The sequence below is a fragment of the Sminthopsis crassicaudata genome, chromosome 5, assembly GCF_048593235.1.
Source record: "Sminthopsis crassicaudata isolate SCR6 chromosome 5, ASM4859323v1, whole genome shotgun sequence".
Taxonomy (NCBI): Eukaryota; Metazoa; Chordata; class Mammalia; order Dasyuromorphia; family Dasyuridae; genus Sminthopsis; species Sminthopsis crassicaudata.
Window position 1 is genome coordinate 108,526,891 of NC_133621.1, and position 12,983 is coordinate 108,539,873.

At 34.6% G+C, this 12,983-nt stretch overlaps 1 protein-coding gene across 2 annotated transcripts in view; it reads left to right on the forward strand.

Annotated features, from left to right (window-relative positions):
- SLC35B4 (solute carrier family 35 member B4) overlaps nt 1-12,983 on the forward strand; it is a 29,726-nt gene that overhangs the window by 12,309 nt on the left and 4,434 nt on the right. For both annotated transcript variants that reach the window (XM_074267879.1, XM_074267880.1), the window contains exons 3-8: nt 2,973-3,075; nt 5,222-5,271; nt 7,283-7,364; nt 7,729-7,789; nt 10,903-11,012; nt 12,642-12,717. In XM_074267879.1, coding sequence (XP_074123980.1) covers nt 2,973-3,075; nt 5,222-5,271; nt 7,283-7,364; nt 7,729-7,789; nt 10,903-11,012; nt 12,642-12,717 — 482 coding nt within the window. The remainder of the gene's footprint in view (nt 1-2,972; nt 3,076-5,221; nt 5,272-7,282; nt 7,365-7,728; nt 7,790-10,902; nt 11,013-12,641; nt 12,718-12,983) is intronic.

Here is a 12,983-nt window from a genome sequence, read left to right on the forward strand (position 1 = left end):
GAATGGAGAGTGGGTGACACAGATGAGAAATGTTGGGAAGCTGATTGAATATGAAAGAGTGAGAGGAAGGAGTTGAAGATAACTTTGAACCTACATGATTAGAAGAGCCTTTAAAAGGAATAAGCAAATTTAAAAAGAGGGGGATATTTGGAGGGAAAGATAGTGAGCTTATTTTTGAACATGTTGACTTTGAAATTTCTTTGGGTCATTCAGTTCAAAATGTAGTAGGGAGTTGGTAATATATCAGACTGCCATTCAGGAGAGAAATTAGTGTTAGTTACATAGATCTAGGAGTCATAGTGGAGAGATAATAATTGAACCCATGAAGACTAAGAAGATCACCAAGTGAGAGTATGTAAATTAAAGAAAAGAGGACCCAGAGCAGAGTCCTGGTGTACACTGTCAATTAGTATGCCTTCTGCCTCCCCTTAGAGCATATAGCAGCACCAATTTAAAAACATTGTGATTAGTATAAGGTCAGCTTAACATTCTGATTTGCCTATTTTCAGATGGAGTTTGGTAGACTGGATTTTTTACTTCCCTACTAAAAAGGAGGAAAAGCAGAAATTAAAAGTAGATAGGATTTATTTGGATAAATGAATAGCAAACTTAAGTTGAAACTTGTTTTAACTACAGAGCTGTGACCAGAGCCACTATTCCAAATTTAAGATATTTACAAAACTTTCAATAAAGTAGGCCAAAAAGTCACAGCCAGACCAAAATAGAAGGGAAATGCATTTAATTCCTAGTGTTCTATATAGGGAGTTGTCACTGCACAGAAAGAGAGAGAGAAACAGAGAAAGAGAGACAGAGAGACAAGGAAACAGGAAGAGAGAGGCAGAGGCAGAAGCAGAGAGATGGGGAGAGAAGAGGCAGAGGAAAGATGCTTTTGATGATCCCATTCAAGTTTAAAAGTTAAAATTTAGTTTGGTGTTACATAGAAATTTTCATGAAGAATACTTTTTGAACTTATGTTACTAATACTGTAGTCATTTTTCTTTCCCTTTCTACTGTAAATTTGTGATGCTGAGGTAGAATGGCACTACCATTTAAGAAATGGCCATGTCTTATGCAATCCTGCCAACTAGACAAGAATGGAAGGACCTGGGATTTGGTGTCAGAAAACTTGGTATTTGAATCCCAGCACCAGCTCTCATAGCAGAGAGCTACTGAACACTCAGGTACCTTCAGGGAGCCTTAGTGTTTTCATTTGCAAAATGGAACAGTAGTATTTACACTACCCACCTCAAACAGAAAGCACTTTTATCGTATTGTAAGAAAATGTTAATATTTTCTAACTTATTTGCCGTAATTTTTTTGTTGTTGTTTTTTTAGCATACAGTGCTTTTAATCTTGTATATATGATATTCCTGCATATGGTTCTATTTCCATTGGTTTTCCCTCCAGTTTCCAAAATTTTTAACTAAGAAATATGTCATGAGAATGCATCTTCTTTGTGGATTTATATGAAAATATCCTGAGAGGTCTAAAATATAAACGTATCATTATTCTCAGTATAAAGTTGGAGTTTTAAATTCATGGTTGCCAGGTTACCACTAACAATGGGAAATTTTGTCTAGATTGGTGTGAAGAAAGAAGTATTTGAAATGTTAATAAAGTCATCTTTTGCATTATTATACAAGTCTATAAAGGAGTTAAGATTGGTAAAGGAAGAAAAGGGGACAAACATTAAGTGCCTCTTGTGTAGCAAATTTTGTGCTAAATGCTTTAGAAATATTAATATATTTGATTCTCACAGTAGTCCTGTGAAGTAGGTACTATTATTCCCATTTTACAATTGAGGAAACTGAGGCAGACATCAATTAAGTGATTTGGCTGGGGTCACAGAATTGGTAAATGTCTGAGGCCACATTTAAACTGTCTTCCTCAGTTCAAACGAGAATATACTATCTTTCTATAGCACTGTGCTAAATTTTTGGGATTACAAAGAAAAACAAAAATACATTCTTTACTCTTGTCCTGGAAGGCACAAAGTACAAAAAATTGTACATCCAAATCTATCCAATGTAAATGAAAGGTAGTCGGGATGGAGAGAGACTAGGAAGAATCTTTTATTAAAAATGGGATTTAAGCTGAATCTTGAAGGAGTGGAGGTGTGGAGGGGAGGACATACTAGCATATGAATCAGCCCAAAGGCAGAGAGGTAAGAAAAGAGAGCATTCTATGCTTGTGGGACAACCAGTAAAAATTCCCTGAGCAGGCATGTGGAGAGTTTTGTTCAAGGAACTTCTAGGAAACCAATAAAACCAATATCATTTAATCACAGAGCATGTGGGGAAGTATAAGAAAACTGGTAAGAGGGGAATGGTAAAATAAATGAAAAATAGGATTTTGTTTTTGATCTTGGAAGTGATAGGAAGACAAGTTGTGAAAGACTTTCAGTACCAAACAGAAGATTTTATCTTTGATCCGATAGGCAGCAGAATGTCACTGGAAAGGGGTTTAGGGGAGTGACATGTTCAGATCTGTGCTGTAGGAAATCACTTTGGCAGCTGAAGGGAAGAGGAATGGGATTAGGGAGAAATTTGAAGAAGGGAGACCAATCAAAAGGTTTTCGTTGTAGTCCAAGAGTGAAGTGTTGAGTGCCTCCATCAGCTGTATAAGTTAAGGAGAAGGGAGAAGAGAATCATACATAACAGTGACAAGACTTGGCAACATATTGGATACATGCACTGAGTGAGAGGACAGCATCTAGGTTGGAAGCCTGAGTGACTGGGAGGATGGTGGTGCCTCTTGGCAATAATAAGGAAATTTAGAAGATGAGGGGGTAGAGAAGGTGATGAGTTTTGTTGATGGAACCAAAAAGATGATGTTATCATTAGATGATAATAATAGTAATGACTTTTATACCTTTGTATATAATTTTTATAGCTTTTCTAGAGATATATTCTAAAATGATTGTTTTAAAAATAGTAGATTCTCTGTGATGTGCTGTTATATTTTTGTTGTAGGTATTATGCCATCATGGTGACGATGTTCTTCACTGTCAGTGTGGTGAATAATTATGCTCTAAATCTCAACATTGCCATGCCCCTGCATATGATATTTAGATCAGTAAGTGCTGTCTGGACCACTGAATTGTATTTACTCCTGTTTAAAAAAAAAAAAAAAAGAATTTTAATGATTTATGCTATAATGTATATATGATATAACAGCAGTATGGAGTTCATCTTGATGGGTCTCATGTGAAAATGGATCTGATGAACGTAGAAGTTGGTCTTTACCATATTATGAATACATGGTTGGTTATCTTAGTAGCAATGCAAAGGGAAAGAAAAGGATTTTTTTTTCTTTGCCTTTATTTCTTTTTTCTCAATGTTTTTCTTGAGTTAAATGTTCAAGTATTTAATCAAGTAAAATAAAATTATCGCTAAAAATTGATTTATTGATTTTCATCTTAACTTATAATTGATTTCATAAGAAAACTTAATGTTATCCCAGTCTTGATTTACTTATTTTTCTTTTATTAAGTTCAGAAGTTTTTGTTTTTTTTTTAATCTGTGATTTGAGGTAATTAAAAGCACATTTTATTACAAGAGCACTAGTATTTCTATAGTAGGTCCCACCTTTTGTCTCTCTTATTTATGAAATGTCTATGTGGAATATATATCAACAGGAGCAAAAGCTTCAGAGAAGAGCTCTGAAAAATTGATTTGGTTAATGAGGATTGCCAAAGGATGCACAGTTTATAGTGGGAAGCATAGGCAAACTTGTATTACCTGGAATTCTTTTGAGATAGATGCTATTTCCAAAAGTACTTTCCAATAACTGGAAAATTCTGTTTTTTGTAACCTGTATACTTCTTCATCTGGCAGGCATGTAGCAGATAGTCCAGTGAACACTTTTTGATTGCTTATAATTTTTCAGAGAAGAGACATTTTGTCTGTCTTTTTAAAGTATATTTATTTATTTTTTAAATTTGGTAGCATCATAATTTTTCCTGCTATCATTTCCCCTTTCCCTCCCAGAGATTTATTTCATATAAATAAATGTTTTTTAAATGGAAAAAAAGGGGGGGAAACACCTTGCAAAAGGCTGAAATATATTAAGGTATCACATTCATGACCTCTCTCTTCTGCAAAGGGATGAGGTAGGTATGCCTTCTCATATCCCTTCTTTGGAGCTCTGCTCACTCTTTGTAATCTTGTACATTAACTTTTTAAATTTTCTTTTGTGCTAGTGTGTTTCTTACTGTATCAGTTGATATGACTTTTCATGCATTGTATTCATAGTTGCCATTTCTTATAATACAGTAATATTTTGTGGTATGCATGTATCATAATTTGTTTAGCTATTACTCAGTTCATTGACATTTACTTTGTTTCTAATTCTTTGTTATCACTACTATAAAATTTTTGGTATGTATGGGGACTTTGTTCTTATCAAAGGCCTCAATGAGACCTAAACCTAGTAGTAGATTATCTGGATTAAAGAGGATGGACATTTTAGTTATTTTATTTGCACAATTCCAAATTGCTTTCCAATATTGTTGTACTGATTTACATCTCCACCCCCAAGGTCCCCACAACTTCCCTCCCCCAACATTAATTATTACCATCTTTTGTTATCTTTGTCAATTTGTAGAACATGAGGTGAAACCTTGGGGATGAGGAGGTGGTGTTTTTATTTGCATTTCTCTTGATTATTGCATTTTTTTCATATGACTATTAATAGCTTGCATGTTTTTTTTGCAAACTATTCATACCCTTTGACCATTATCTATTGGAGAATGACTTTTGATCACATATATCTGTTAATTGTTTATAGGTTTCAGCTAACAAACTTTTATCAGAAATTTGATATAAAGACTTATCTTTCTTTCATTGATACTTGAATGCTTTTAAATTCTATATGTACTCCTAGCTTTTATTAAAAGTTTGATAGAAAAGAAAGATGAATTCTTTGTTCACAAGAGGCCTTTGAATTTCATTTATTTATGTTCTCCCTATCCTCTTGTACAAATGATTTATTACTTGTACTTTTCCACCACCATCTTTAGTAGTAGTACCATGACCTTCAGTGGTTTCAATATTTCCAATAATTGTTTACTTTGTGACTAAAACTATTTTTGCCATGTTCCAGTAGTTGAGCCTCATTAACTTCATTTAACTTTCTAGCCCATTTTCTTTACATTTTGTAATTGAGTTTTGCTGCTTTCTGCCTTTGGTGTATTGACTTTGTTACTGTTCTCTCTTTATAGGGTTCTCTGATTGCCAATATGATTCTAGGCATTATCATTTTGAAGAAAAGGTAAGTAGCATTTCCCTTCCATATTTATAGGTGATAATAAGGTACAAAATTAACAAAATGTGTATTTTAAATTACTTTTCCATTGATTGTATTGAATTCCTTCTGAGTCATCTATATCCTCACACTAAGTTCCTCCAGTGATCAAGGACCTCATATTTGCAATGTAGTTGACTAGGGTCATAGATAAAATTTGAGGTCATTAAAAGAGGTTCTTTGTGTCAAAGTAACTGGTCTTTGCAGTTATTGAACTTGCTCTCTTGATTATGTATCCTGTGCTGACCAATTATATTTACTGATCTAGGTACATTTATTACTCATAATAAGCTAAAGAGAAATTATGTGGCTTAAAGTGAAATTCCTAGTAAAGGCTAATTGTTTGTTCTTTGTTCTTAAAGAGCAATGAAATCTTAAGGGTTATGTCTTGACTTGCTCATGAATTGGATATAATTGAGACAGAGCTATGCAGTCATCAGCCTCATTTCTTCAGGGTCCCTGGAATCTAGTAGCAAGACAGAAGTCAAGATGATTGATGGGGGCCCAGTATGAAGTGGGTGACCTTGGCCTTTCTAAATTAAGGTCATTCCCAGGTCTCAATAGCAAATTATTAAATATTACAGAGATGCTTATTTAATAATGTATTTTAAGACATCTTCAGGATTATCCCTCTCATTGTGTAGACCGCAATCCTATCTTGATTTGAAATGTTTACATATGGAAATCTTTCTATAGTAATTATTATTACTGGAAATTATATTAGAAATTATTAGAAATCTTTCTATAGTAATTTGTGGATTTAGATTTGTGGATTTAGATCGGAAGATCCTTGAATTTTTAGGTAATAAATATTTGTCTTAGAAAGAGTAATCTTTCCTACAGGTCTAGCCCTGCAGGTAATTTTTTTCTAAGGCATAGTTACCAAACAAGTAGCATTCTAGTCGATTTCATTCTTTCTGAGTTGTTGTAGATTAGATAGTTATATATTACTCAGGCTTATTCTGAATGCAGGAATCAGTCCACTTTTTGAGAAACTTAAAAGATTTAAGAATTATCCTATTGGGCTTTTTTAGGATCTTATATTCTGAGTCTTTTAATTAGTTGTGTGATTATAAAGATAAAATATGAAAAAATTATTTGCAAAATCCTGCCTCTTACCTAAACACAATTTTATTGGGAAAAGTATTGATACATGGATAAATCATTCTTGTAATTTTAAAAAATGAGAAAGTTGGCATGTGGGTCAGAAGATATTGCTATCTCTCAATTATTCACCCCATTATAAAAAATTCTTTTGGCATCTTTCTCTGTCTGAAATAACTTATAAAATGACCCCTATCATTTTTAAGATTGTGTTCCCTCTAGCATGGTTGTCAACTCTGGGTTCTCAATATCATTTTCTTATGTTCTCTTCTGCTACTTCAATTAGCACATTAGGGACTTCAGTTATTTCAGTCATTGTTAAATATCTCTACCATCTTCATTGTTTAATTAATTTGTTAATTGTTTAATTTTTAGCCTGACAGGCCAGGATTTTAAAGGGAGTTTGCTCAGAAATGCCTTTTTTGTTTTGTTTTATTTTGTTTTGTTTGTTTACCTCTTCTCCAGCTATCCTGGGAAGAAGAAACAAATTATTTTCTAAGAGTTAAAATTGGTCATATAGGTATGATAATCTTTTTTTCTCCTTCACACCAAGTGTGTTTCCTGCTACCATCAGTACCATACTTCCTAGAGCCAGAAGGAGCAGGAGATTCAAATTAAGATTTGCTAATATGCTTTGGGAAACTTTAGAGCAGATTTGTTTAGAGTCCTACCAATTAGGATAAGTGCAAGAGGCATGAGTGTTTAAGAAATGTGTTTATGCATGCATTCCTGATTGTTTATGTGGAATGCACTGGCAACTGATCCCCTCCTTTTTGTTACCTCTTTGTGAATTGTGCCTTTAGCAGTGGCACACTAGATATACCTATTGGAAATTAATATATAAAACCTTCAAGTACTTTTGTTCTTTGCACAGATACAGTGTGTCCAAATATACCTCCATTGCTCTGGTGTCTATGGGGATTTTTATCTGTACTTTTATGTCTGCAAAACAAGTGGTAAGTACCTGTTTAGCAATCTTTTTCCCTTTGGTGTAATGGATAGATGTCCAATCTTGAGGTCAAGAACCTTAGGCCTGGATCAAAGCATCTTCCCAAAACTTTTTCTTAATAAGTCTGCCCCCATCCATAATATCAAGGATGTAATGATAAAATTTTTCCAAGTGTTTGTTCAACAAAAAGATATATCATTCTAAGAGTGATCAATTCCTGTATCTCTTCTCCCCACTCCACCCCTTTTCTTTCTTTCTTTCTTCTTCTTTTTTTTTTGTTTTTTTTTTTGTTTTTTTTTTTGGTTTTTGTTTTTGTTTTTGTTTTTGTTTTTGTTTTTGTTTTTGTTTTTGTTTTTGTTTTTGTTTCCCAGGCATCCCAGTCCAGTTTGAGTGAGAATGAAGGATTTCAGGCATTTGCGTGGTGGCTACTAGGTTAGTACTACTAACTGTACTAAAACTAATTTTGCCTTGGCAGTTTTATTTGCTGTTTTCTCCTTTGGGATAAATCTCTAGACAGATAGCTTTTGATAAACAAATTATTACAGAAAAGAGGGGAAACATCTGGGAGCAGTATAATATATTTCTGACCATTACCATCTAAGAAACAAAAGAAAATCTAAGAAAGAAGGAAAGGTTTCTCTATAGCAGCAGCAGCAGCAAGCATTTATATAGGACTCGATGTATTGTACTTGGCACTCTACAAAATTCTTTACACACACTTTACAAACACTCAGAGTTCATAGTTAATTTTTTTCTCTTAAATCAAGTAAAATAAGGAATTTAAGTCTTCTTCCATGCCCTCTAGATTCATCCTTCTCCCAGGTTTTCCTTTCTCAGGCTAAGCAATCCCTAGTTCTTTGAACTGGTCTATTTATGAGATAGCTTTAGGTCCCTCACCATCTCAGTCACCCAGATGAGCAAGCACTAATCTGATTCACAATTTTATATTACTTTATTCAAGCTGCTGTTGGTTACTTATTTAGTGTGGGAGGGTTTATAAGTTCAGAGGGAGAGATAGGAAAAATTCCACTTTTCAGTGACATTTTTCAGTATCAAGTTTAATGTGTGATCTTTTTTTTTTCCTTTTGAGGCAATTGGGGTTAAGTGACTTGCCCAGGATCACACAGCTAAGAAATTTTAAGTATCTGAGCACAAATCTTCCTGATTTCTGGGCCTGTACACTATCTACTGCATTATTTAGCTGCCCCTAGGTGTGATCTTTTCATGAAATGGAGATACTTTCTTGAAGTAGATCACTCTTTAAATTTTTAGGGGACCAATTCTTAAGTTTCCTTTATTCTCTCCATGGATTGAATCCCATTGGGTATTTTGGCATTCTCTTGGAGTCACTGATTAAAAACCATTTAATTCTTTTCCACTTCTGTAATGGAACATAGGAAAAACATTACTGTTGATTATGTCTGAGGAGTATTCAAGAACATGGCAAGATGATGAGAATAATTGGTATATATTATGTTTCCTATTTGTAGCTATTCCTTCTCTAAATCTACATGAATCAACACAAGTATTTTCCCTGGTTAAGTCTCTTGAGTTTGGGAAACCTGTCTTTGCAAGTGACACCCACTAGAAGTAATACCAACTTCATTCACTTCAGAAAAAGGAAAAAGGAAGATGAAAGAACTGGAGAGGAGAATGAGTGTTTTATAGGCCAGTGGGCTAGACTTTTATTTTATGGAAATTCTCAAATGGATCATAAGAGAGAAGCTTTGTGACTAAAAGAAGAATTTAGATGGTTATTAAGTCCATAACATTTCTTGAATCCCATTTCTTCCTTTTGTTTAGTTGAATGCAGAAAATAAAACTATTGTGCCTAGAGTGGGACTCTTTACACTTCTCTGAATTCTTAGAAAGATACATGAGGTAATGTTTATAGGCAGTCTTCTGTGTTGTTCAGATGAAAGATGCTGTTTTAGTGCTATGCCTTATTGTTATTATCTATCATTTCCCAGTTTCCACATTTAGCAATTAAGTACACTCAGCATTTCTCAAATCAGAAAAAAAAAATCTTTAGCTTGAAGCAATGATCTTGTATCTGATAAGGCTCTGCAACAGGTTTATGCAGTTTATCCTATTTATAATTTTAATGTTCTTTTCTAATAAGTTTACAAGATGAAAATGCATAGTCTAATTGATTACTATTCATTGAAAAAGACTCCTTAAGACAGGAGTCAAAGCTTTTAGGAGAAATTCATCATCCCTCATCCCCTTTCTTTGGAGGAGATTATTTCAGGATTTTATTCAATTTCAAATTGTAACTGGAAGCAACTTAAATCTCCAAGTCTCCCAGGATCATGATTAAATAATGATATAATTAGTATGATAGAATATGAGGAATACAAAGGAATTGGGGGGCTTTCATGAAATAATGCAAAGCTAAAACAAACAAAAAACTCAAAAGCAAAAACCAAAAGAATGCCATACACACCATAACCATGGGAGGAAAAATAAATGAAGGTAAAAGCACAAAGAATTCTTTGACTTGGACTATTTGGAAAAGTATTATGATGCCATATGCATTTAAATAATTGATTTTAACATAAGTGGTTATGAGCAAATTTGATTATATTGGTCTCATTACTAATGAGACATTTTAAAAATAGGCCATATTAACATAAAAAGCAATGTAATTAGATATGCTGAAGAATTACAAAATGTTCAGTTTCTTGCAGATATTTGCTATCAAATAAGAGTACAGTTATATAGTTAGTGTTAGCATACAAATCCATGCACTGAAGAGAAAAAATATTTAATAAAGTTCTAAATAATATCACAGATGAAATATTTTTAAAAACCTCTGATTCTGAGCCAATGGAACCGTATGGTTATAGATTATAATGGCATCGTGAACTTCTGTGGCAATTTAGGCACCAGTGGATCCTGTATAATTAACTGAAGAATTCTTTAAGACTTCACCTTTGGTCCTTTATTTTATGATAAAGGGACCAAAGCTTAGCTACAACTTTTGAAGGTAATATCAGAGGAAGCAGGATTATATTGGATCTGGCCAGACTGAAGTTGAGGCATAAAGCTAGAACGGGAAGAAAATAATTCTACCTGTATTGTGTTTTGACAATTCGCCTTAATGTAAATGGGTAAGAATATTTTTTTATTTTTAATTAAATTAGAAAACACATCATCTAGGTGGTACTTTCCTCTTTCACATGAATTTATACATCTTAAACTAATTGTTCTTCTCAAGTGTCATTGTGTTTCCTTGTTCAGACTGGGAGGCACAGGTAATTGCAGTGACTTTGCCAGGTGACTGAGAAAATATTATAGGTGGGATCTGAGTTTATGCACACTTGACTCCCATCCCCTGCTTTGACTGTTTATTAATTTGAAATGTAATTTATTTAACTCCTAATACAAATTTTGGTTTACTTTTTAGCTAAAAAATTATAGAGTCTACAGTTAGTTTTTAAGGGTCTGTTATAGTCATTCTTTTATAAGGATAAGACCGAATGTCTTATGATTTCTGGAAACTAAATGTTTTGAATTGTTAGCATTCTTTGTTTGTTTTCCAGGGATCGCTGCCCTGACCTTTGCCCTTCTGATGTCAGCAAGGATGGGCATCTTTCAAGAGACACTCTATAAACAATTTGGAAAACATTCCAAGGAGGCTCTGTTTTATAATGTAAGCAACTGCTGGACTCGTTGGAAGAGATTTCAGTGACTGAGTAGTACTCCTCACTAAGGTTCACCTCAAATGAAATTAGAATTTCCTTTCCATATGGTTGATGGATCAGATCATTTTGTTGATTTCCTCCCCCCCTCCCCCCCGCCTGGGGTTAAGTGACTTGCCCAGGGTCACACAGCTAGGAAGTGTTAAATATCTGAGACCACATTTGAACTCCGGTCCTTTTGAATTTAAGGCTGGTGCTCTATCCACTGCGCCACCTAGCTGCCCCCAATTTTGTTGAATTAATAAAGTATAGGAGGACCTCATAGATTGGAAGCTGTTACTAACAGTGTCATAAATGTCATGAGGTAAGGACGTCTGCTTAAACTGCCTGGGCACCATGCTGATATCCATTAGAATCCCTGCTGATCATGTCAGTCAACTAGTCAATAAATATTTATTAAGCACTTATCTCAACACTTGTGTACTGAGAACCACAACAGTAGAATCTTTGGAGTAACCTTTTCCTCCAAAGCCAGCTTTTCAGTGCAAATGAAATCATACTAAAGAGCAGACCTAAAGGGGGAAAGAAGTCAGCTGAACCAATAGAAAAAGGTGGCCAAGCAAAGCAAGGGGCAGTGTGCAAAGAGCAATTTAATGGAATGAGGGCTTGGGGGGAACCTCATTTGGCTAGAGCCCTCTGGTGCCCTACCTGTCCATCTTCCATCTCCAAGCTTTCGGGCCCTTGCTCTCTTTCCTAAGCCCTCACTTTGTAGATGGCTCTGACATTAGCTCCCTGGCCCGAAGTCATAGATAACCAGCTGGAGATAGGCGTTGAAGGCAGCTCCTGTCTTCTCTTAGATTTTCATTTCAGCCTTTATGAGGTCTTTTCTTTCATCCTTCTCCCTCCCACAATCTTCACCACCCCATGTCTGTCCTTGTCTCATTTCCTCTCCTTCCTGCATCTTGCCTCTATTCACTTTCTATAATTATAGAGTTCATATTCAGTCTTGTACATGACATTTACACAAAGTAAAACAGACAATTATGGAAGCATGTGGTTATATGCACATATACACACATGAAATTATGTGCGTGTATTTGTGTGTGCTTATTTGAAAATGGGTTCTCATTAGAGGCAGCAGAGTTCTTCCTCAAAACTAAGAAGACCTGAGTTCAAGTCCCACCTCTGACACATACTGACCATGTGACTTTGAGCAACTCACTTAACCTTTCAGTGCTCTAAAATAGACAACTCTCTGGACTGTAAGTTGCATAGAAAGTGTCACCTTATTGATAGTAGGACTTTACCCAGAGTTCCCTGTACCAGTGACATCAGAGGTCCGGTCCCTAATCTGTAATTCCTTTTTCCCACTTTAATGTCTATTGTGTCTTCTTTTATTTAATGATAAAGGACTATGTCTTTTAGATGATGTAAAGTGTCCAGGTGTACCATGTAGACATAAATCACTTAATAAACATTAATTAGTCATTGCTTTCTGTATTGAAATGCTATTACATTTAGACTGGTCTTGCATAAACAACAGCTCACAAAATATTCTAGGAATTCATAGAAACATTTTGGTGATCATTGTCTTAAATCATTGCATTTTAATTCACCTCTATTTCTGTTTCTTCCCGTAGCATGCTTTGCCACTCCCTGGCTTCATCTTCCTGGCTTCTGATATCTATAATCATGCACTTCTTTTTAATAAATCTGGTGAGTTTGGGATTGAAATATTTTTAATATAACAGATAACTGGCATTTTATGAGATAGGCCAGATTTTATTCCTTCCTCATTTTTTAATGGTACAAGCAAATATCCACACATTTCAATACCTACACTGCTTTCTTTTTAATGATAGGAGGGAGCATGACGAAGCCAAATAATAAATTATAATGACCAGAAATCATCTGCAGTTATCCTTGTAGGCAGTAACGTTGTACCTCCAAGGCCTGCCTTTTAGAAGGCAGGAAGAAGCCAA